Here is a 26064-nt window from a genome sequence, read left to right as displayed (position 1 = left end):
AGTATTATAACTTTTGATTTTAGAGAAGGTATGAATCTCATTAAGCAACCATCTTCTTAAATGTTCCTGGGTGAATTTAAGATAAGATTTCTGTGTTTTCAACATTGACTCATAGATATTTCCTGAAAAAATAGTTATTTAACAGTAAGGACTCAGAAATCTTATTGCCTGATTCAAATCTCAACTTCACTGCATGCTGTTCTGTCACCTTGGGCAAGTTACTTAACTTATCCACTTACCTCATCTGAAAAATCAGGGAAAATAAGTACCAACCTCACGGAGTGTTATAACTTGTCCATATTAAATGGGATAGCAGGGAACTTGGAACATAGTAAATTCTCCATAAATAAGAACTGATATTGTAGTGGTCATGATGTGCCCTGTGTGCCCTGACTTGTAGAAGTAAGAGCCATTGATTTCTGCTGTAAATGGGAAATGAGATTGTTGGGCCTTTGTACAAAATCATAATTTTTTTTTATTTTCATAGAAAATAATGATTTTTACAGAGAATCTGGCACACTATATTAATTTGTGTTTACTTGAGTAATCACTAAAGAATGGCTGTTTACTATTGGGTTATCAAAGAGTTGTTATCTAGATAGTTTTATCTTTAATGAAACTCCTGAATCTTTCCCACAGGATCTTGAGGAGTCCTTCTGTGGATAGATGGGCTTTGTTTTCTCCTAGAGTACACTAAGTAAAATCTCAAAAGAAGAAATATGTAAATACTGTTAAATTTAGGATACTCAAAGCCCAAACACAGTCCTCCAACTTGCATTTAATATGTAAATAAGCCATCCAACCACTGAAACCTCTTGAGATGGCATTGATTCTTTCATTTATTGTCCTGAAATGAGGGGAAAATAAATGTTTTCCAATTGACCCCTCAGCAATTTCTCTACCAATTTCTCTTTTTGTCAGTAGTTTCTTTCCATTTCCCATCCTTTTTCAATAAGAGTGAGAATCCCTTCCTTTCCTTTCTCCCTTTCTCCTTCCCTCCCTCCCTCCCTTCCTTCATTTTTTTCCTAGAGCTGCTTTTTGAGTTATTCTCTATTCATTGACAAAGAGGCAAGAAATATCTTGCTTGTCCTCATTCAGGTAAATTTGTTCAACACTCAGTTCCTTGATGGGGAAGAAAGCACATTTTTAGGCTTTGTATTTTGTTTGTGGACAAAAGCTAAAAAGTATAATAAAAGTTTCTCTCTTTCTCAGAGCAAATTAAATGCTTCAATTATTTACTTGAGCAATGACAGCAGAAAGACAGCAAGCTCCTTTCTGTCTCTGCCCTGAATCTTTCCTCTGTGGTTCTTGCCTCCACATACAGCCCTATGGATCTTTCAGGGGAGCAGCTAAGAATACTCACAGCAGAGCCAATTAAATCACTTTGAACTATTACACACACACACACACACACACACACACACACACGAGATATTGCAGTTACCTGAACAGAATATTTTTGACAAAATACCCAATTTATGTCTGCTAGCTAGGCAATTTACACTAAAAACACACAATAATTCTACACTCAATCTTACAATTCCAAGCCACCAATGTCATACATTGTTGTGGTAGAGGAAACATGGTGTCCTGGGGAGTTGAAGAATATGAGTAATTGTCCACCCAGGGCCTCCTCATTTGACCATTGTCAATCTAGAAATGATTTCTATGGAAAAGATTACTTTAACGATCATTTTGACAGTGCAGTTCTCTTAAGATTGCACCTATTGCAAAATAGAAGGTAGTACGGTCATGGAATTTGTGAATGGTTCTCAAAAGAATAACCTGCCTTTTCTATCACAAGCCACCATGTGATTTCTTTTCTCTCTCTCTAGACATATTAGTTATCTATTGCTGAGTAACAGTATGACAACAGAGCTATTAGCTTAAAACAATATACATTTAATATTCCATAGTTTTTGTGGGTCAGAAATCCAGGCAAAGCTTAGCTGGATCCTCTTCTTAGAATCTCACAAAGCAGAAATCAAGCCATCAGGGTTGTGGGCTTATCTAAGATTTGACTAAGGAAATATTCTCTTTCAAGCTCATTCAGCCTGTTGGCAGAATTCAGTTCCTCATGGTTGTAGGACTGAGGACTTCAGTTTCTTCTTCTGGGCCAACTACAAGAGGCTGCTCTTAACTCCTAGAGACTGTTGACGGTTCTTGCTATATGGAATTCTCCAAGTTAGTTTCTTGTCTTCTCAAAGCCAGCAAGGAAGAGAGGCTCAGCAGGGCTATATATAATCTTATGTAATATAATTGCATAATCATATACACATAATCAAATCCATTCCATCCACTTTGCCATGTTTATTGGTTAGAAACAAGTCACAATTCCTGCTCAAACTCAAGGTAAGGGTATCATGGTGGCCACGTTAACAGTCTGTCTGACATACAAGGGATATACTTGATAGATTTCAATGAAGTGCATGCCTAAACCTTATGAAATCTGTAGAGTAGTAGTCCCAATGTTTTTGTTGTTTGAGCAGTCTATACATGACCTAATCTTAAAAGTATTATATTATTAGACTTAGGGTACATTCTAATAAAATCTGATTCTAGTCAGTTTTATCACATCATTAATAAGTGGACATGTGTAATGCATAGAATAATTCCCTACAGACTTTAATAGGGTAGAAGGCAAGGTTGATTCTAAACTAGCTTTTCTTTTTTTCCTTTTAAAAATAGTTTGTCTAGGTGTTCCTGGATGGTGGAGTTGGTTAAGTGCCCTACTCTTGGTTTTGACTCAGGTCTGGATCTCAGGGTCATGGAATCAAGCCCTGAGTCAGGCTCCACGCTCAGCACAGAGTCTACTTGAGATTCTCTCTCCCTCTCCATCTGCCCCTCTTCCTCTGCCCCTCCCACTCATGCTCTATCTCTCTCTCTCTCCCTCTCTCTCTCAAATAAATAAATAAATCTTAAAAAAAAAAAAGTTTGTCTCAGGGCACCTGGCTGGCTCAGTCAGCAGAGCATGTGACTCTTGATCTTGGGATCATGAGTTCAAGCTCCACATTGGGCATAGAGCTTACTAAAAAAATAAATAAAAAGTAGTTAATCTCTTCATTGTATATCACCTTAAAAGTAAACTTGATTCTTGAATCAAAACCAGATTTACCATTTTAATATTCAGTTAGCCTAAATAAGATAATTGATATTCAACTATTTCGACCCATAAAATAATTTATTATGGGTCGACCTGATACTTCCCATGTATTTTGTTTTCTATGTCCAGGGAAAATCCCCACAAAAATACTATTATAGAATAATATACTTTGTATACTTGAAGAAACTGAAGTTCATTGGAATTACATGACTTGCCTAAATTTATGCTAGTAAACAGTTAATTAAGAGATAGGATCGATGTTGAAATACAAGTCTGTTATTCAAAGCCTGTTCTTTTAACTATTATTCTAGGGCTAATTAAAGAAAAAAAATATAGATTAATTGATTGGTTGATAGATTAATTAATTAATACTACCAGCACATTTTACCTGGATGGAGTTGTATGTCTTCATTTTAGCAGTAAAGCATTGAGGAAAGAGTAGGTGTAGAGGGCAAAGACTTAATAGTATTCCATTCTAAGTTTGCTCCCAGACTAGTTCTCTTTCATTTTTAGGTGCTCTTGGTACTTTTAAGATTTTTTTTTTTTTTGTCTTTGGCATACTACAGATTCACTATGATATTCTTAATTATGTTTTTATTTTTATTTTATTATACTACTTGGTATACATTTTTCCTATCTGTGAAATCGTGTCTTTAACAAGTTTCAGAAAATTCCTAGTTATTCTCTATTCAAACATTTAATTTTTTCCATTCTTTCTATTCTTTCCTCCTGAGAATTTGGTAGTATACATGAGGTTGTTCTCATGTTATCCACCATATTCTTAACTTCAAGCTTCCATATTATTTCATTTCTTTTTCTGTACTGTGAACCAGCTAATTTCTTCATATCGTTTTCCCAATTCACTACCTATTGTTGTTTTGTTTTTAAGAGCAGTTTTAGTTTCGCAGCAAATCTTAGATGATGGTGCAGAGATTTTTCCATTACTCCCTGACCTGACACATGCAGAGCTTCCTCCTTTATCAATATCCCTCACCAAAGAAGTACACTTATTGTAATTGCTAAATCTACATTGGCCATCATTATCACCCAAAGATTATAGTTTGCATTGGGATTCACTTTAGGTGTTGTACATTTTATGGATTTGGACAAATGTATAAGGACATGAACCCACCATTACAGCGTACAGAGTAGTTTCACTGCCCTAAAAATCTTCTGTGCTCTGCCTTTTTGTTCCTCCCTTTTCCCTAACCCTGAGCAGCCACTGATCTTTTACTGTCTCCATAGTTTTGCCCTTTCTGGAATGTCATATATGTAAATAACATTCCATTGCCTGGATGTATCATAGTTTATTAATCAATTCACCTACTGCAGGACATATTAGTTACTTCCAAGTTTTGGCAATTATTACATTTGCTTCTGCAGATCTCAGATCACATTACCTCCATTCCAGAGTCCCAAGTATATATAATCAAGATTTTAGTTTCATCATCTTCATTTTTCTGTTACCTAACTCTAGATGTCTAGTTGCAGTGCTAATATGGACATGTGCCCACAGAGGCAATCTTGCCTTCCATAGTTAGCTGCAACTCTTCCTTTTTTCCTTTCAATAAGTCTTCTTTCTTATTTAGATCTAAGAAATGTGATAAAAACAGTGTTTTATATAAGTTGCTATGTAGTAATCTAGTAATTCAAATTGTCTATCATAAAGCTGCAAGCAAAAATCTCTAATTCAGTTGTTAACAGTCATACAAAACTTCTATCACTGGACAAGGTACCTAGCAAGAATTTTTACAAATATACTTACTATGCCATTTAATTTGCTACATTGCAACAAATTGGAGGACGTTTTATACATACTTTCTAATATGAGGAGAGGAGGTTATAGTTTCAAAGGTAGCATCAGTTAGCATTTTAATTTAGACGTTGGATGTTTTAATATGCTTCAGAAGCTTCCTTCTGTTTTACTTCTTTTTTCTTTGTACATAGTTTGCCATTATGTACGGGACTTCCAAAAAATTAGTCTTACACTTTCATGAAAAACTCAACCAGATGATACTTACCAAAGTGAAATCACACCTTTGTTCTTTAAGGTCATACCAAATTCCCAAGTTTCCAGCTTTTTTGCATACATTTCTTCTCAAAAACAGGTATTTCTCATATTTTTTTAAAGATTTTATTTATTTATTTGAGAGAGAGAGAGAATGAGAGATAGAGAGCACGAGAGGGAAGAGGTTTAGAGGGAGAAGCAGACTCCCTGCTGAGCAGGGAGCCCGATGTGGGCATCGATCCCGGGACTCCAGGATCATGACCTGAGCCGAAGGCAGTCACTTAACCAACTGAGCCACCCAGGCGCCCTCATATTTATTTAAAGGGGGAAAACAAACTTCCTCCCAGCAGCTTGGAAATGGTTTTAAACTGCCAACTATATAATAATTTGTCTCAGAATCAAATGGTAGGAATAATGACACAAAGGAGTAGAGTCCATCAGCCAGCCATTCATATTGCCTGATTTAACCTCAGTCATCAGTCAACATATGAATAGCATTTTTATCTTTGATACTTTTGGTTAATATTTTTCAGAGGAAATGTGGCTTTGGAGTTTTTATGATAGTATAGATTTTGTAGAAACCATTCACAAATTCTGCTGCAATGGGCCAAATTGCCTCTAAACAACAGTCTAGCCTTTATTGTGTCTTCTGGCATTTTGCTTTTGTTCCCATCATATATTGTTATTTAGTGGCAGTATTATCTCAACAGAAGTACTTGTGGTTGAGAATTCCAACAAAAATTCTATGCCTGAAAATATAAAGACTATGCAATATGTATAGTCTTAAAGTTACTAAAAATCCTAAGCCATATTTCCTGCTCTTCTCCTTCAACTGCATCATTCTCCTCTATTTTGAAATTTATCTGTGGCTTACCATTAATATACTTCTTAAAGTGTCTCTTATTAAATTAAGTATAGTTAGTGTAGTACTAGAATTTCTTCACTCTTTCAAGTTTCTATAAAAGAAACATGTTTTGCTTGATACCTGTGGGCAAGAAAGCATTCATGTTTATATTTGGATAATGCTGGAATTCTAGAACCGGGAGGGGTGGAATATGAGAAGCCTGTGGTCATACCAACTGGCTTTCAAACCTGATGCCTTCTGTCTGTTGCCAACATCATTGGTCAATTTGTCTGAAGGATATTTCCTTCTACAGAAATTATACAGTTTTTAAAAAGAGACTGTTTGGTTTTGGAACCATAGAGAGATGACTTTAAACTTAGGCTTATGTAAGTAATTAATGGAAGGATTTTTGTTTTTTTAATTTTTAAAATTTGAAACTTACAAATATATGCAAAAAACAATTTTATGGAAATATGGCAGAGTGAAAATTACTGCATTTGAAAATCACAAGAGCTTTTCTTGACTTAGAACTCTGTCACTGACTGTTTTTGTATCTTTCGGCAAAGTGCTTAAACTTTCTGAAATTTAATATTCATATGTGCAAAATGGTGACCTCATGGTAGATTTTTGGGATAACTAAGTAAAGTAATACAGTGGAAAGCTTTTTGATGCATTTTGCACACAGTTTTCAATCAACAAATAATCCAAATAATTCTTTGGAATTCAATTGCCACTAAACAAAAAAATCAGCAAATATAATATCTTTTAAGTATGACTGAATATTAAAGACTAAATCCAGAATATTGAAGAAGAAAGAAAGATCCTGTGATGTAGTTTGTATCATAACAATACCTGAAATAGTCCATTTCTCTTAGTGAATAAATCAAAGAATTAATAAATTACATGACCAGTATTTATAATATAGATTTCATTTATTTTATTGCATATAGATGTCTTAAAATAAACCATTAATTAGGAGAAGCTCTTCTTTATTGACAATCATAGTAAGCAACTGATATTTCATACATTTTGTACAACATTGTTCTCTAAAATTCTATTGAATCTGTGGGAGATAATATTTTTTACATAGAAAATTTTCCCATATAATCTCTCATTTCTATATTAATTATGGATTTGAACCATCTAGAGAGTTCATAAGTTTAAAAATGTTTGATTTGGAAAGCTAGTGTTTATAAATATGCACAAATTTCTAAATGAATACATTTTTCATTTGCTCAATTATTTATTCATTTAGTGTTCTTTATTAAGTGATTAATCTGGGCCAGCCATTTTTCTGAGCTCCAGGGAAGCAATGGTGAAGACATGAACCCATCCTTCAAAGACAGTGCATTTCATTGATTTAGTCTAGAAACTTTGCTGAACACCGTTTACTAAATAGCACAGTTAGACTATTAACGTTCATTGCAAGAATGAACTGTTATCTAGAACCTAGATGAGAACTACTACATGCACCTGAGAATCAGATAGAGGTGACTTAGAATCTTGGTTCTGCTCTTGAAGTCCATGTGATCTCCAATGAATTATAAGCCATTTTCATATCTCAAGCTCATTATTTTGAAGTAATGTGATATACATTGTAGATCATGTGCACACAGACACATACACATATACATAATGATGTCTACTTCATGAAGGTAATACAGTATTAATCATCTTGCTATAGTTTCTAAAGACTTATTCCATTTCCACGTATTTTTCCGCCTCTGAGCATGCCAGTGATGGGGAACAACCACCTGAACAGCACTCAGCCTCAGCAGCCATCCTCAATTTCCTTCAACTTGTCTTTAACAGTCTGTATATTATTGGTATTTTTTTTCCAGTGAAGTCACACAATCCATATGCTTAAGTAGGCTATAGAAAATGTTTATTTTCTATTGAAATTTTAATTTATGAGGCTTATTTACCCATGCATCATTGCACAAACAAGTATGAAAATGTAACGGCAAATGTAATGATGCATTTTAATGTCTGCGTGTTTACATCTGTTTTCTTAGACTTTTATTCTGAGACTCAAATAGGAAGATGGCCTCAAACACTTTGCATAAAGAGAAGTCAAGAAATGCAATTTGCTATGTTCGTTATTTCTGCCAACTTTAGTAATAAGTACTGATGAGCCACACATTTAAGATATACAGCCTAGGAGGCATATGAGTTTCCAATTAGTCCTATTTCTTCTTAGAACTAACTCTTTCATTTGTAGCTTTAATAGCTTAATTTTGCTGATGTTATAATTTGAAATGAGCTTAGTCAAAATAGCCTCTGACACCCAAAGATATCAGGTTTTGCTTCCACTGAATTTATTTATTTATGTACTTATTTATTTGTTTGTTTGTTTGTTTGTTTATTTATTACAGTCTTGAGGTCTTTTATTTTCTTTACATTTATCATGCCATGAATTCATAGGGAATGGGTTCCAGCAGTTCAGGCTCCTTTCCATTAGTTCTCACAAAGTGTGCTTCTCTGGGTGGGGCAGGCTGGCGCTTCAGTTGAACCCAAGTACCTTTCTCTTTGGCTTCCTTCTTTTTCTGATCATTTTCCTTCACATGCTTCAAGAAGCTGTCTCGACTCTTTGAGTGTTTAATATGCTCAATGCGCACATTAATTCTCTTGGCAAGAATCTTGCCCTTAACTTGTTTGTTTACAACAATGCCAACAGCATGCTGAGTAACATTGTAGACTCTTCCAGTTTTGCCATGGTAACATTTGTGGGGCATTCCTTTTTGAACAGTGCCCATTCCCTTGATGTCCACAATATCACCTTTCTTATAGATTCACATGTATGTGGCCAAAGGAACAACTCCATGTTTTCTAAAAGGTCTAGAGAACATATAGCGGGTACCTCTCCTCTTTCCCTTTGTGTTGGTCATTTTGGCAGATTACTGGAAGATGGCGGTTCCGGCCGAAAGGAAGACACTGAATTTATTTTTTAAGTCCCTTATTATCTCAAGTTACAGCATGGCAACTAGACAACTTTATTTGCATTTAGTAAACTTTCAGAACGTGTGCAGTTTTGATAGCTCATAATTTATTGGCATGAGGGCATAAGGAATTAGATGTTTGTTGAGGTGTTTATAGTTTCCTAAAAGGAAACTGGTTTTATCATCTTTTTTCATCTACTTTCAACTCATCAATGGGCATGTTTGTCTCAGAAAAACATCCCTGACAATCATCATTAAAATATGTAGTACTCTGGAAGGACTCAGAGCTCATACTCAATAGCATTTAATGTTTCTCCACTAATTCTTATAAAGACATTGGGATTCCATTTTGCTGACAAAGGCATATTTCCTAACACTTTAGGAAATATGCCTTTGTCATATGTCAATGGTAAATATTCCATTTACCATTACCCTAGTATTCTATTAAAAATAACCATAGAAAAAATAGCATAATTTGTTGGAAAAAATAGAGTATAATTACCTGAGGGACTTGTGTCTCCTTGGTCTCTCTGAATCTCAACTTTATCTCTGGGACTGAACAGATATGGAATTGCTATCCACAGAGGAAAAATCCCCTAGTGGAATTGAAACTTTATATGCTGGATATGACCTTTTAGGTGCTGTAAGTATTTGGGCTTGGAGAAATAGTTAACAACCAATATTGTAAGTCAAGAAATACAATCAGGCCAGGGAAGTTGAGTTTCTTGAACATGTATGTTGTGCCAATAATAGGTGGTAATTTATGCAGTTAGTGTCAACCAAGACCCAAAAATATAACCCTACACTGTACTATGCATATGTAACAGGTGTAGACAATCATTGGCATTATTGGTACATGTAGTATTAACTATCAAGTCAAATGGGCAATAACAGGAGGGAAGTCTGCAGGGCTCTGGCCATTGGGCTATATATCAAGGGTAAGGACAGAATTCTAAGACAGATCCAGCAAAAGACCAGTGTAATGAGGAGATCCACCAAAGAACTCTAGCAATGAAGAATTCAAGTTACTGAAATAAAGTAGAAAGTGATGCATTATTCTCATGGGTAAGCCAGAAGTCTAGTTACTAGAATTAGCCTAAGGCCACAGCTGGACTTTCCATAAATAGGAAGGTATCTATGATACCATCTGTCGAGATAAAAGGAATTTGGGGGTTAAGAAACCATGCAGGACATGATAATCTATCCTGAGTTTAGTTACCTTTCCAGCTATCTTTTTATTTCAACTTTTCCTTCTTTCTTTTTCCCAATATATTTTTTTTATCTTGTCAAAGGAAGAAATCAGAATTTGTGAATCTGAGATCCCTACTATTCTGTAAAATATTTCTAAGACATAGCAATTTTTAAGTTTATTATATAGAAATTAAAGTTTGATTTAAATATTAATCATACCAGTGCCATTTTTCTATTGTTTGCTTTGAAATAAATATGATTTTTAAAAATTTGTTTTTTAATAGTTAACTAAATTAAGTTTCTGTTTTACTTCTTATTTCTGAGTCTTCTGTGAGTCAGTTGCTCTCAATAACAGAGGTTAATTTTAAAGAACCAATTAACATGTGTGATTCACTGTGTTTAGGAATGCATGTGTTTCATGTGTTAGCTCATTTAATTATCTTTAACAAAAATCATATTTTTTGTTGGTAAAGGTAGATGCTAACAATATCAGATCAAGAAACTGAACATTAGTAAAGGTAAGTAAAAAAAACCCTCAGGGTACGCAGCCATGTCATTTGATTCCAAAGACTCACTACTTAAACTGCTATGTCTCACTGACCCCTCTATGTAAAGGCCCTCTCTCCCTAACTTAAAACAAAATAAGTTATTGGTTAACTGGAACAGTCAAGGAACCTTTATGAGTGATTTCTTTAACTCCTTTAGTTGTCTCTTCCAAATTGTAATCAACTTTTCTGTGAAGTAATTTAGTCCTTATCTAAAATGTCACTACCTCTTAATCTTGTTTTCATACATCTTAAAATAATTGAGGTCTGGCATTGTTTTGCTTTGGGTTTCCATTTATATATGCTTGTGGGCAATGAAATACCATCTTGTACTTATCTGTCTAAACTAAATGACCCTGATTCCTTAGGTCTCTACAAATAAGTCCCTTCTCTTAAGTCTCTAGGATTTCTTTTCCTTCTCCTTCTTCTTTTTGATTTTTTTTTTTCTTGAATCACTCCTATTTTTCCAAACCTACATTAAAAGCAGAAACCTAAACTAAGACAGTTATTCTGTTAAGGCTCAATTCAATGGATGTATGAATTAACAGTATATCTTTAAAACTATTCAAGTAAACAATTTTCATCATAAATTTAACACATGCAGATTTAAACAGTTCTAGTACTTCCCTCGAAAAATTTTAAAAAGAAAAAAATGGGGTTAGGGTTAGGGTTAGGTTTTTAGTTGTATATTTTGAAAGGTTAAAATCTATATTTTGGCATATTAATTTTCAGTCCTTCTTCTATGTTGCTTTACATAAGGCCATCTTGTGTATAATTCTGTATTTTGCTTTTGATATTAAACATTCTGGCATAAGTATTTTCCTTTATCACAATTAAATTGGTAACATCAATTTAATTATCGCATAATAGTTCATATGTGAGCACAGTAATTTAATTATTCCTCTTAAAAAATGTAGGTAATTTTCAATTTTTCCATCATGGCAAATAATGACAAAGATTTACATTTTAATTATTTTGTGAAAAACATTTTTTTTATTTTCCTGTATCTAAGATAATTTCTTTAGGATAAATTCCCATAGCAGGAATCCTTGGGTTAAAAGAAATAAAAACTTTGGAGTCTTTTTTTTTTAATTTAATTTTATTATGTTATGTTAATCACCATACATTACATCATTAGTTTTTGATGTAGTGTTCCATGATTCATTGTTTGCGTATAACACCCAGTGCTCCATGCAGTACGTGCCCTCCTTAATACCCAGCACGAGGCTAACCCATCACCCACCCCCCTCCCCTCTAGAACCCTCAGTTTGTTTCTCAGAGTCCATAGTCTTTCATGGTTCATCTCCCCCTCCGATTTCCCCCCCCTTCATTTTTCCCTTCCTACTATCTTCGCTCTCTCTTTTTTTAACATACAATGTATTTGTTTCAGAGGTACAGGTCTGTGATTCATCAGTCTTACACAATTCACAGTGCTCACCATAGCACATACCCTCCCCAATGTCTATCACCCAGCTACCCCATCCCTCCCAAAACTTTGGAGTCTTGATGTTTATTTTCACATTGCTTTGGACAATGGTTGTTCTAATCTGCCCAGTACCAATTTACCTTCAGAATTTTTTTAAAGATATATTTATTTATTTGAGAGAGAGAGAGAGAGAGAGAGAGAGAAGAAGATGCATGTGAGGGGTGGGGAGGGGCAGAGGGAGAGAAAGAGAGAGAATCTCAAGCAGACTCCCTGCTGAGTGGGGAGGCTGACACAGGGCTCAATCCTAGGACCCTGGGATCATGACCTGAGCCAAACCAAGAGTCCAGTGCTCAACCGACTGCGCCACCCATGTGCCCTGCCTTTAAAGATTTTACTTATTTGAGATGGAGAGAGCACAAGTGGTGGAGAAGGAGAAGCAGGCTGTCCATCAAGCAGGGAGTGCAATGTGGGCTCGATCCCAGGACCCTGGAATCATGACCCGAGCGAAGGCAGCCGCTTAACTGACTAAGCCACCCAGGCACCCCTAGAATTTTGAAGTAACAGTATCAACTTGGCTCTCTGGTTTTTGCCTCATCATTCTCATTCTTTTTTATTTAAGTTTTCATTCCCATCTTTGTGTTGTGTTGACCACATGTTTTGTGTTTTCTCCCTAATCTCTATGAGGCTTTCAATCACTATAAATTTGCTTTGTTTTCTTTATTATCACTGAATTCACAGGTTGATAGTTCTTTAACTACTATAAATGTTTTCAGTAATTGGTAGTAGGAGACCTTTCCAAACCCATACAACACTTTTTTAAAAGCAATTTTATTTAGGCATATTGTATATATCATAAGATTCAGCATTCAAAGTATACAATCCAATTGTATTTAGTGTATTTACTGAATAGTGCAACTATCACCCTGAACCAATCTTAAGGTATTTTCATGACTACAGTAAAATTCTTCATACCTACTTACTGTTGCTCCTTACTCCTACCCCCAGCCCCAGGAAATCACTTATCTATTTTTTTTTCTTTTTTCATTCTCTTTAAATTTGCCTTTCAGAACATTTCAGGTGAGTGAAATCATATTGCATGTGGTCCTTTGTGACTGGCTCTTTCATTTAGCATAATTCTTTTAGTTTAATTAATTTATTGAGACAGAGAGAGAAAGAGAGAAAGAGAGAGCAAGGACAGAGGGGCAGAGGGAGAGGAGAGAGAGAATCCTAAGCAAGCTCCACCGTCAGCTCAGTGCAGAGTCAGATGTGGGGCCTGATCTCATGACTGTGAGATCCTGACCTGAGCTGAAACCAAGAGTCAGATGCTTAACCGACTCATTTAGCATAATGTTTCTGAGGCTTATCCATGTTGTAGCATCTATGAGAACTTCGTTCTTTTTTATGGATAAATAGTATTTTATTGTGTGGATATACCACATTTTATTAACCATCCATCAGCTGATGAACATTTGTTTCTGTGTTGGGGCTATTATGAATAATGCTATTATCAGCATTTGTTTACAAGTTTTTGCATGGACATATGCTTCATTTGTCTTGGATAGACACCTAGGAATGGAATAAATGGATGATATAGTAACTCCTATGTATAACTGCTTGAGGGACTAGTAGACTGTTTTACAAAGTGTTTTACATTCCCACCGGCAATATATAAGAGTTGTTTCTTCATACACTTATAATATTTGTTATCCCCTGGCTTATTTATTATGGCCTTTATAGTGGATATGAAATGGCATCTCCTTGGGATTTTAATTTGCATTTTCCTAGTGATTTATGACTTTGATATTTTCATGTGCTCACATAACAAGTTTTTGAATCTTTCCTGAAGTTGAGTAGTTTAACAGTTAAAACTTGAAGTTCAGATTTAGTCAGACATGTTTCAAAGCCCAATGGTTCCTCTAATCACATCTGGGTGAACATCCTGACCATCCTGAGTTGCAGATTTCTTTCCCATAAAACGAGAAAAGCAATACCTGACTTATAGTTCTTTGGAAGATTAAATTATGTAATGTATATAAAATGACTAGCTGATTGGACAAACTCAATAAATGACAGTTGCTGTTCTCATTCATAAGTGTATCAGTATTTATCTTTTTGACAGATGCTTAAAAGCAGCAATTCTCAAACTTTTTGGTCTCAGGACTCTTGTATTAAGAATTACTGAAGACTCCAAAGAACTTTTGTTATGTGCATTATATTTATTGATATTTATTGTATTAGAAATTAAAACTTAGAAACTTTAAAAATATTTATTTTTGAAATAACTCCAATTAAACTCATTATAAGCCCAATAAATAACATTTTATGGAAAATAACTACATTTTCAGGATAAGTAATCTAGTGAGAAGAATGGCATTGTTTTACATTTTGTGAGTCTATTTAATGTGTTCAATAGAAGACAGATGGATATCTGCTTCTGCATTGAATCTGTTGTGTTATCACTTCATGTAGCCTCTTGAAAAAATCCAAGGAAATGCATGAAAGAATAAGAGCAAAAAAGGCAAATAAAAGTATTATTATGAAAATAGTTTTGGCTTTGCAGATGCCTTAATGGGTTCTCAGGGACCACACCTGTCCCTGAAGCCTTGGACCATACTTTGAGAACCATTGCTGGCAGGGATATAATGGAGTTTTCCAACTCAGTTAACTAGATCCTGTTTATATTCAGTACTTTGTGCTATGTGAATGATTTGGGACTTACTTTTGAAGAAAGTCTATTATTGGAAAGGAAATGTGAAATTTTCAAAAGAAGGGAATTGTATGAGTAGACACTATTCCAAAAAAAAAAATTGTGTGAAGGAAAACTATTTTGGGCAACTGGCACATAACTGTGGGGGTGTTAATGAGGATTGTCTTAAACTATATGACAATTCCTGGAAGATAGAGACTGTTTCATAGAGTTTTAACTTCCTGCAGTTCTTTTTATATAAATAAGACTTCCAAAGTTATTATTGAATAGCTAGACAATTAAAGGGTGACTAAATTTTGGATAGAAATTGGATAAGAATAAAGAAAGTATATATTCACATATCTTCCATTTGTTGCAGGCAACCAATTAAGTGGTTGTTCTATATATATATGTGTGTGTGTGTGTGTGTGTGTGTGTGTGTGTGTGTGTGTGCTTGGAATCATGCCCCATTTAACCAGCCATGCAATATCTATTTGATGATAACGGCTAAATTCCAAAATTATTGTATGAGAGTTTCTGATGAAAACTGGCATGAGGAATAGTTTGTATATTATGAATCCAAGTAATTTAGTAATTTAGTGTACAGTCAAATTATTTGTGTTTAATGACTCACAGGATGTTTTATAAAGTGAATAAATTTCTGTAAAAATTAAGTTTTGAATTTGAAAACACTAGAAACTTTCCAAGTTTCTTTTCCAGGTTACTTTTCCAAGTAGTGTTTGATATAATTCTCTTCCTTTCAGAAAAAAAAAAAATTAAATTGTTCTCACCCAGTTGGGTGTGTGGCATATTCATTCATTCATTCATTCTTTCATTTACATCCTGACATACGATAGTGCTTTTTCTAGGTTTTTTATTATTTTATTTCCTGAAATATGAGCAATCTTTAGGTTCTCCACAGGGAAAGGTAAAGACTAGTGGCTTACACAGAGCCCTATTCCATATTATATATTTTTAAAAATATACATTTGTTTATTTATTTGAAAGAGAGAGAGAGAGAGCGTGTGTGCGAGTGGAGGGAGGGGCAGAGAGAAAGAGAAGCATATTCCCTGCTGAGCAGGGAGCCTGACGTGGGGCTCCACCACCTGGAGATCATGACGTGAGCCAAAATCAAATGTTAGATGCTCAACTGACTGAGCCACCCAAGTGCCCCAGCCCATATTATATTCTATTACCTACTTAACAAAATAGACCATGACGTTCCAGGAAAAGAATCCTGTGATAATTAAGAAGAACTTCTCTATGAAGAATAAATCTGAACTGCAATGATTATAAAGGAAACATGAGATTAATTTTTTTTTTTTTTTTTTTTTAGTGAATAAAGAGTTTGGATTCACATGGATTCAGAATGCTTGAAAATGTCAGGAAAGTACCATGACAATGCATCTAGGTACCCTTCCCCATGCTCAGGTCTGTTTCAGCTGACACTTGATATCACTTTATCTAGGGATAATTAAAGACTGGATCCTTAGGTTGGAATATTACTTCTACCACTTATTAGTTTTATAACTTGGAAAAATCTAAGCCTTGGCTTGTTATTTATGCGATGGTAATAATAATGCTTACCTTGCAACTTTCTTATAAGGAGTAAATATAATGCATGGAAAGCACTCAGCACACTGCCTGATCCCTAGTAGGCCCATAAATAAATAATTGATATCATTATTGATCCTCATCCCCCAGATACCTATGTTCTGACAGAGATTACATTTGAAATGCTATTGACATGGTGCCCAGTACCAATATTGGGAAATGGCTGGCTGAAAAGGAGGTCTTAAATTCCTATCATTTAAATTCTTTTACTGGAAATAATCTTATTTTCCATATTTTCAAATCTTCTTTCCTGAGCAAATAACTGTGGCAACTCTTTCATAAAATGATTGATGGTAACAAACAAAAAAGGATAACAGATCAAAATTATGAAACACTGATATGCTCTGAAGTGCTTCCAGACAGAAAATCTTATAGTGCAAGATAAAATAAAATGAAAGAAATACATTGCATTTATCAATCAATGCATAAAAATGTAAAATACAGAAAATTATTCTTGATAAAGTTTTCAGCTAATTTGGGTTTAAAAGCTAACCTTAATTCTCTTTAACTTCTCTTTCTAAACATCAATATGCACAAAGGAAATAAAAAAAATAATGTAGAGTATAAGAGTCCACTTGAGAATTTTTAAAGTCTTGCATAAGATTAGAGAGGATATTTTTAAGGGAAAATGAATAAGAGAATTGATTCTAGAATGCAAAATTTGAACTGGAATAGTGAAGAAATAATACACCACATGTATAGAGACATTGCAGGATTTTTTTTTCCTCCCTGGAGAAAGAACATTCTTAAATTCTGTAGATTCTTAACACTTTAATTTATCTACTTTAGTACAGGTACTAGTTAAACAACTGCAATCTCAGGATCTTTTTGTGCTAAGTATTTTTTTTTGATAAATAATGAAAATAGAAAGTAAATGTTCCTATCAAGTTAAGGGTTTGCAATAAATGACTATTTTCCTACTGTGAAGAACATCAGCTCCATATGTAATATAATTATTCACTGTATACATAGAAAATGATGGCAGGAGCATTCCTAAATTTCATGTTCACAGTTGCCAGCTTTTAAACTTTTACTTTCTTACCATTATTTTGCAATCAAATTTAATTTTGTGGCTTTGAAATAAATGCTAGGTCACATTTAGTTAGCTGGATTTTGACATTGTTTTCCAAGAGTCAAGAGGTGGCTGAAGTTCTGAGAGCCTAAAAATAGCTCTGAAACAGAAGTGTACACCCTAGGGGCACGATTATCATTGTGAGCATGCAATTGTATTTTCAACACAATTAGCTGCCTAACTGTGTGACTAAACTTTTCTATGTATTTGCACATATAAGTAATTATGATGGAATTAAAATCTAAAGAGCTCTATGCTGACATTGTTTTCTCCTATGAATCAAAGTAAAAACATATATTGAAAATAAGTCCATTTTATAAACTTATTCGTTGAATGAAACATTTAAAGGAACACTTTTTTCATTTTTTAGTAAAAAGAAAAGATAATAGAGACTACGAATAAATTTGAAAACATTTGTAACAAGGGGCTAGCATCCCCCCACATACAAATTTAGAGTACATATATAAATATGAATTTATAAATCTGTATTAAGATAAGATACATATCAATTAATGACATAGGTAATCTTTATTTATAGTGATGATTTATAGTGTCTATCCTTCAGTGTACTGTGTTCCTATAACAGAAGCAGCATTTGAGTTACTTACATTAACTTTGTAACTTGTATGACTCATGCTTTATAGCTCTATATTTTCAGTGAATCCAACTCTGAAAAGAACACTTAATACATTACTTAGTACACTCTTTAGATATGAATTTGCCCTTTATACCAATCCCATAGATGGAGGCCAATTTGTAAGGCGTTTATAAGTACCACCTGTGCTGAATGTCAAGCTAGCACATTTGCCTTAAGAGAAACTTCTGTTGGTTATCTAGATGAAGAATGTGCATAAGGAATGATGGGCACATGATAAGAATATAGTGAAGTATAGCAGGTAGATCAAGCATCACTGTCTTTCATTTTACTCATTTTTGCTATTTGAAACATTCTCTTCTAAATGTCAAAAGGATCTTTTAAATCTTTTATATATTGCCTGGTAAAGCACTGTGAATTGCAATGTAGACATTCACATCCCAGTATTACTTTTTAAATTATAAAGGCCACTCCATATTTAGATTATTTGGATTGAGGTTGTTCATTTCACGAAATTCTGAGTTAATTTTCCAAAGTTTGAATCAATTACTTTAAACAATGCAGGCATTTAAAATTGAGTAATTGGCATTTTCGGCCATTTTTTAAAGGGTGTCTCATTTCATGCAGAGTTGAGTATGATTTTGGCTGTTATATCCCTCTGCTCCACTAAAACAAGCACTTTAATTCAGCAATCTGAAAATCTTCAGTAATAGACATTGCCTTGCCCTTCTGCTCTCAGCACTTCAACTATTCAGTTTTCTCATTTAAAAAAAAAAAAAAACGAGCATATAAGTATCTCAAACAGATGGTCCTCAGTCCTAGGCTTAACGATTTCTAGTATCAGTCCATTTAGACCTCCTTCCAAGTTCTTTAGTTCTTGTGGCTAAACATCTCAGAGTCCAGAAGTTATTCCTTATGACTTAATCTGAACTGCCTTAATGAATTGGATTTGCTTGCAGGATAGATACTGAGTAGGTGAGAATCTTCCTCAGAACAATCCTTCATTGTCTTCATTAAAGACAATTTATAAAAACCCCATTTTTTTCTGCATAGCATTAACTCATCTTTATTTATTTGTATTCTTTGAAATGACAAAATCATTGCTGTCTTTCAAGTTTTGCAAATAGAAGGTACCCAGTACATTTTTAATGTTTCTTTTTCTTCGATCCATTAAAATAAATAAAGCAAAACTGTTAATACTAAGAAAAACAAACAACAACAAAAAACCACACACAAGATAGTAGCAGAGGGACTTACAGTCATTCCTGATTATTTTAAGTGTATTTCTGCTCTTGACTTTTGTATGCCTATTCCTGTTTTTTTTTGTTTGTTTGTTTGTTTGTTTGTTTTTGGTTTGTTTGTTTGGTCCCCAAAGACTCAAAGGAACTTCTCTGGAGATTTATGGAACTCTTTCTCTATATAGTTTCCTCCTTTCTTATACAATGTCCTACAAATCCAGGTACAACTCTTCCGCCAGATTTGACCTCTCTCAATAGCTGAGTAAGACTGCCATGTTTGGGTTTCCTTTCCCTGTGACTAGGGCCAGAAAGTGCCTCCAATATTTGGTTTGTAGAATTATAATAGCTCCAGGGGCGCCTGGGTGGCTCAGTCGTTAAGCGTCTGCCTTCGGCTCAGGTCATGATCCCAGGGTCCTAGGATTGAGCCCCACATCAGGCTCCCTGCTCGGCTGGAAGCCTGCTTCTCCCTCTCCCACTCCCCCTGCTCGTGTTTCCTCTCTGTCTCTCTGTCAAATAAATAAATAAAATTAAAAAAAAAAGAATTATAATAGCTCTGTATTTCTTAGAGAATATTTTTGGAAATATAATTATTCCCATGCCTCCAGTATGATTGGGTCAGGTAGTGGTTTTGCTCAATTCTACATTAGTTCCTTTTAAATCTACGAATCTGGTTTAAGAATCATGGTATACCCTTGTAGCTGACAGTACAAAGAGAAGTCTATTGGATCCTCAACACTGGAGAGCAATGACTGAAAAAAAAAAAAGAATCATGATATACTAACTGAAGCAAACTGATGACCAACAGCATGCGTCAGATTAAATGATGGCTTCCCATATCATTTTGTCTTCTCATATCATTTTGTCTGTACAACAGACATACAGGTAGCAAATTGAAAATATCTTACACAACACATGATGATTAAATACAAGTGATTTGAATGTAAAGAATAGATACTGAATGTGGCAATTTAACTTATTGAGACATTAGTTTATATTTTGGCTTATTGCTGTTGGAATTATTTTTTTTTACCTCCTCTATCAGTTAAAAAAATAAGTATCAGTAAAAACAAGAAGTCTCTCCAGGAAAAAAAAAAAAAAAAAACATTTCAAAACATTAAAAGGAAATTAGTTGTGTGGTATCTTACCTCAGAGGCTTCTGTGCTGCAGAATGAAAGCAGGAGTGACCAGATACCTATAAGCCAATTAATTTCTTTTTCAAGTCTGGGCTCAGTTAAGGGGATTACAATGGGTTGTCCTGGAAGAACAATGTGAGTGTTTGGATTTTAGGGGATGGAAGTGATCAGATAGGAGACAGACTTTTGAGGGCGCCTGGGTGGCTCAGTTCGTTAAGCGACTGCCTTCGGCTCAGGTCATGATCCTAGAGTCCCAGAATCGAGTCCCACATTGGGCTCCCCGCTCAGCAGGGAGTCTGCCTCTCCCTCTGACCCTCCCCCCTCTCATGCTCTCTCTCTCTCTCATTCTCTCTCTCAAATAAATAAATAAATAAATAATCTTAAAAAAAAAAAAAAGGAGACAGACTTTTGAGAGTTCATGCCAGATTGGTAGTAGGACTGTGAGAGACTTGAGTTTTGCAAAGCAGCTTCTTGTTTTCTCACACTACCCTTGAGAGTGGTGCGTCTAGTGCAATGAGCCATTCAATACAAACAACTTAGACCACCTTAACTTTCCCATCAGCTTGACTAAACTTAAGACAGGTTTCTTCCTGTCCCTGACTTCCCTTTTCTTAGAACATTAACTTGCCATTGTAAATTGTTTCTCTGTCCTTTGAGATGTAAATTTTCTCCTAGGCTCCAGCCAGTTTTACAACATAGGAATGCCTTTTTCAAAGACCTAGGAACCATCCCTTTGAAATGTAGTCATCGAAAAAGCTGGCACCCCTCTCTCCCTCTGAGGGAAGTTAGGGACCTCTTTAACCAGCACTAATTAGCAAACACAGATGGCTCAATCACACTGCTTTTCCACTATCTCAGCCCAGCACTTAAAAACTCTCTAGCCTTTTGTTTCAGTGAAGTTGTGTTCAGTTCTATACTGAAGTCTCTATCCTTTACTGCAGTAACTCAAATAAAATCTGTCTTGCCATTTTTGACAAGTGTCCAGTATAATTTCTCTTTAACACAGGTCTTTATGTTTTGGCAAAAATCTATTTTCCTCAGGCTGACACTAAAATGGAGGGGGCAATATACCATTAGTAATATTCAAAGATCAGAGGGTCCTTTCCAAGGTCCTTTCTGGAGGATTCAGAACTGAGGTACTCCTTCCATGATCTTGCATAAATTCCTCTTAGATGTTCTTTTTTCGGGATTTGTTCTTTCCCTGAGAATTGTTCTTTGCAAGGTCTTGTGGTGTTTCTTCTCTTCATTTATTTATTTTTTTAAAGATTTTATTTATTTATTTGATAGAGCAAGAGAGCACAAGCAGGGGGGACAGTAGAGGGAGAGGGAGAAGCAGGCTCCCAGCCAAGCAGGGAGCCCAATGCGGGGCTCGATCCCAGGACCCTGGGATCATGACCTGAGCCGAAGGCAGACGCTTAACCATCTGAGCCACCCAGGCGCCCCCTCTTCTCTTCATTTAAAGATTAGGACTCAGCAAAAGACTCAAGGAGGCCCATGTGGCAATTTTTGAAATTCTTTTTCTGCACAGGTCCCTCTTCTCTGGTATAGTGTCTAACAAATTCCAGCTACCTCACTTCCTCCAACTGAACTTTGATCCTGGACTATCTTTTCCAGGATATTTGTTTAGAAACCAGACTAGAAAGATGTTCTATCTCTCTTTAGCAAAAATCAGATTTTTTTTCACAGTCTAGTATAATAAAGATAAAGGATATTATCTTTATATTCAGAGATATGCAGAATAAAAAAAACAAGTGAATAACTAGGGATGTATGAGCCTTCTTTTTTATGCAATTCAGTCAACAGTATCCACTTCATCATGGACATTTAGTTTGCTTCTCTCTATTTCAAATGTAAATCCTTGAAAGGGATAATCTAAGGATCAGGTGTCTACTTCTGAATTATTCAATTTTGTACAAGAGTGCAAGGTCATATATCACAGCTTGGGAACTAGGGAACACTTATAGCTGTGCACATTTCCATTGGTTCAGCATAATCAAAGGGTATTATTTGGGGCTTTTTGGTAGCAGTGGGCAAATGTTAAAATATACATTTTTAAAAGTTTATTGTGCATGTAAAGTACTTTAATAAGGTAAAAATACTTTGAGAATGTAAAAAATGTATTGTATTTTTAATCATGGAGAAAATAGTATTTTGAAATTTAAATCATAGTATTTAAGTAGCTCTTATAAAAGAGAATTCACTACAAGTTGTAAAGAACAGTATATGCAAGTAACTATATATTTATAGCACAAGAAAACATTAAGACTAAACAATAAATAGAATTACTGATAATAAATTGAATGACTCCAACACAGGCTTAATTTTATTTCAGTTTTCACTTTCTGATTTTACCAGTATTTTACTTTACACTATAAGAAATTGCTTTTTGGGTTGATGAGCAAATCCAGTTCTCTTCCACCACCAACATTTAAACATCAGCAATCTACTAAGATATACATCTTTCTCTAATTATTATTTTATTTCTCTAGTTACTTAATAGAATGGATAAAATCCTGACCCCCCCCAAAAGCATGATTTTTCCCAAATTATCTTTTGCAGAAAGCTTTTCCAAAATGTGATTACTAATTTTTTTCAAAATCTGAATTTTATTTTTTTTATATCTTCAACAAATATGGTCCAAAATAACTAAAAATCATTGATTCAGAGTTTGGAGTTTGGCCACCACAAGGCCAAGGTGCACTATTTGAATTTTTGTGTATGTGAACAGGACCCCTACAGCTGGAAAGAGGAGAGTCTAGCCAGGGTTTGTGATGGTCTTTATCTGGAAGGCAAAACCATTGCATTTAGAGATTGAGGTATTTAATTACATTCTTGATGCCATAACAGTAATGTAAATATGATCATAAGAGTCCAAAAGTTTGGAAAATGGTTATATTAGCTCACTTCTTTGCACAAGAGTTTTTTTTTTTTTTTAGTCACTTTATCTAAACATGCTAGTATATATGAGAGGCTTCATTTTATATTATTGTTCCTTCTTTCTGTTTGTTCCTCTTTTGTCCATATTAACAATATTTTCCCACTTCTATGCTGTTAGAAGTATCTGTTAAATCATAAGTTCAGAAGTATTTTACAGATATTTTAGAAGACATGAGATATTATATATAAAAGAGAAATGTGTATATATATATATATATATATATATATATATATATATATATAGATGTCAGGAACTGAAAGTCTCAGGTTAGGGGAAGGGAGAGGAGAGCAAGATCTACACTGAAGTCTTGGTGATATGCAGAGAGCCAACCTGTGAATATCTCCTCTTCCATGGACAATTGGTGGCCAATGGCTATAGAGATAACCCAAGGGGCCACGAACTGACCAGGACAAGGATTTATAAGGTTCACCTTCAATTTACATTGGTCAAATGCCTATTTGGCATCTAGGCACTTTAACATATATGAATATGACATTATTTGAAGCCAAGAAATATATCAAAAGGAGCAATGTACCAACAGGCTAGAAGCAGAAAGAATTAGAATCAAGTAGTCAAGAAAAACAGTGCATAAGTGGTTCAGTGTAAAGCAAAGCCAAAGATCACAAGTAGAGAGAGAACTGCAGGAATTAAAGTGAGAGCCTAAAGCCAGACAGCTGTGACTAACCAGTAAAAAAGATCATAATGATGATGATAATAAGGATGATCATGATTGTGGTAGCTAATACCTATGCATCGGGTGCTAGAAAAGACATTTTATATTCAGTGCTACATCAAAGCTCACAACAATCCCACAATGTACGTAAAATGTAGGTTTGATGATAGGTCAAAATGCCAGCTTTATTATTCGTAGCTGGACTGGAGAATGCAATGAATCCTATGAATCAACTTGACTCCTAATGGCCTTCTTAATAGGTTTCTCTCAGACTTAAATTCACCCACCCAACTGCAGTCACAGCTGAACATCTATCTACTCCCACCAAAGAGAGAAGAAAAATTAGGAAAGGTGTGTATTTGCCATTTTCTCAGTCTTACAAATAGATATATACTGTCTTCCATGAAGAGTAGGTGTAAGGAATGGAAGAAAGTCAGAAGTTTCACTTAGAAATTTCATCTGAGTGCTAGTAACTGGCATTCCCCAAAAGTGACTTAAACAATGGAGTGGCTTATTTTTCTTTCATGACCAAAAACAAAACAAAACAAAACAAAACAAAACAAAACAAAACAAAAAAAAACAGGTAGCTAGTTGCTGGCATTAGAATATCAGTATAAGAATGCCATGATACTTTTGGCTTTGATATTTTTCCAAAGAAGACATATAGATGGCCAACAAACGCATGAAAAGGTACTCAATATCGCTAATTGTCAGGGAATTACAAATTAAAACAACAATGAGATATCACTTTACACCTGTCAAAATGGCTAAAATTAAAAACACAAGAAACAACAAGTGTTGGCAAGGATGTAGAGAAAAGGAACACTTGTGCATTGTTGGTGGGAATGCAAATTGATGCAGCAACTATGGAAAACTGTGGAGGTTCTTCAAAAAATTAAAAATAGAACTACCATATGATCCAGTATTTCTATTACTGGATATTTACCCAAAGAAAACAAGCACTAACTGGAAAAGACATATGCACCCCTATGTTTATTGCAGCATTATTTACAATAGCCAAGAACAGAAGCAGCTCAAGTATCCATCCATAGATGAATGGATAAAGAAGATGTGGTCTATATATACAATGGGATATTACTCAGCCCTAAAAAAGAATGAAATCTTGCCATTTGAAACAATGTGGATGGACCAAGACGGTATAATGCTAAGTGAAATAAGTCAATCAGAGAAAGACAAACACCATATGACTTTACTCATATGTGGAATTTAAGAAACAAAACAAATGAACAAAGAAGAACCCAAGTGTCTTAAGGATTTGCTACCTCTTTTCTTTTTATTTGGAGTAACTTAAAGACTTGGGGATCACGAGCTAATGGGGAGAGGATATTGAATTACAAAAAAATAGTTCTTCCTTGAAAGTGCAGTGATATGAAGTCAAAATACCATTGGGGCTCAGAGCCCTTTTAAGCCAGTGATTTGTTTTCAAAATATGTTAGGGGACTGCATGCCTCAGAATCATTTCACCAAGTACCTGGATATGGAGGCTGGTAACTGCACCATAAGACGCTCCAAACAGCATTCACATATGCATGCTAAGCCTTGGAACCTCCCGAGAGGACAGCATTACTTCCATCTAAGCATGGAAACACTTTTGGAGGAGGATGCATTTAAGCTAGTTTTAGAGAATAGGGATGAGCTAGAAACATGAAAATAACAGTTGACATGGAGAGAATAGGTTGAGCAATGACGTATGAAAACAAGTATGTGGCATACGGAGATCAGGGAGAAAGATCAGAGGGCGCAAGAGAGCTGGGAGCAATCAAACAAGTGAGGGGAGACCAGAGTAATTGGTCTCAAATGATCAAAAGGGCAGAATATAAAGAAAGATAGGAGCGCTGGACTTAAACGTATAGGTTTAGAGAGCATATTAACCTCTAAGAATGTATGATATGCATTATTTTTAGAAGAAAATATTACTTCTCCAAATCAGAGTACACACACACACACACACACACACACACACACACACACACATAATTATTATTTTCTTAACTCAGCAACAATATCTGCAAATGACCTTAGTCAGCTGATTCCAGTA

General features: G+C 34.9%; 2 protein-coding genes across 4 annotated transcripts in view; one reads left to right on the top strand and one right to left on the bottom strand.

The window, feature by feature from the left end:
- CTNNA3 (catenin alpha 3) overlaps positions 1-26064 on the top strand; it is a 1953765-nt gene that overhangs the window by 1508123 nt on the left and 419578 nt on the right. The window lies entirely within an intron of this gene.
- Positions 8361-8843, bottom strand: LOC118356322 (60S ribosomal protein L21-like). The gene is given in 1 exon segment (XM_035724220.1): positions 8361-8843. A coding segment is annotated over 1 exon segment (483 nt).

This window comes from Zalophus californianus, chromosome 15, assembly GCF_009762305.2.
Source record: "Zalophus californianus isolate mZalCal1 chromosome 15, mZalCal1.pri.v2, whole genome shotgun sequence".
In the NCBI taxonomy this organism is placed as follows: domain Eukaryota; kingdom Metazoa; phylum Chordata; class Mammalia; order Carnivora; family Otariidae; genus Zalophus; species Zalophus californianus.
Note: the sequence above shows the minus strand (reverse complement) of the source record. Positions and strands in the feature narration are given on the sequence as shown.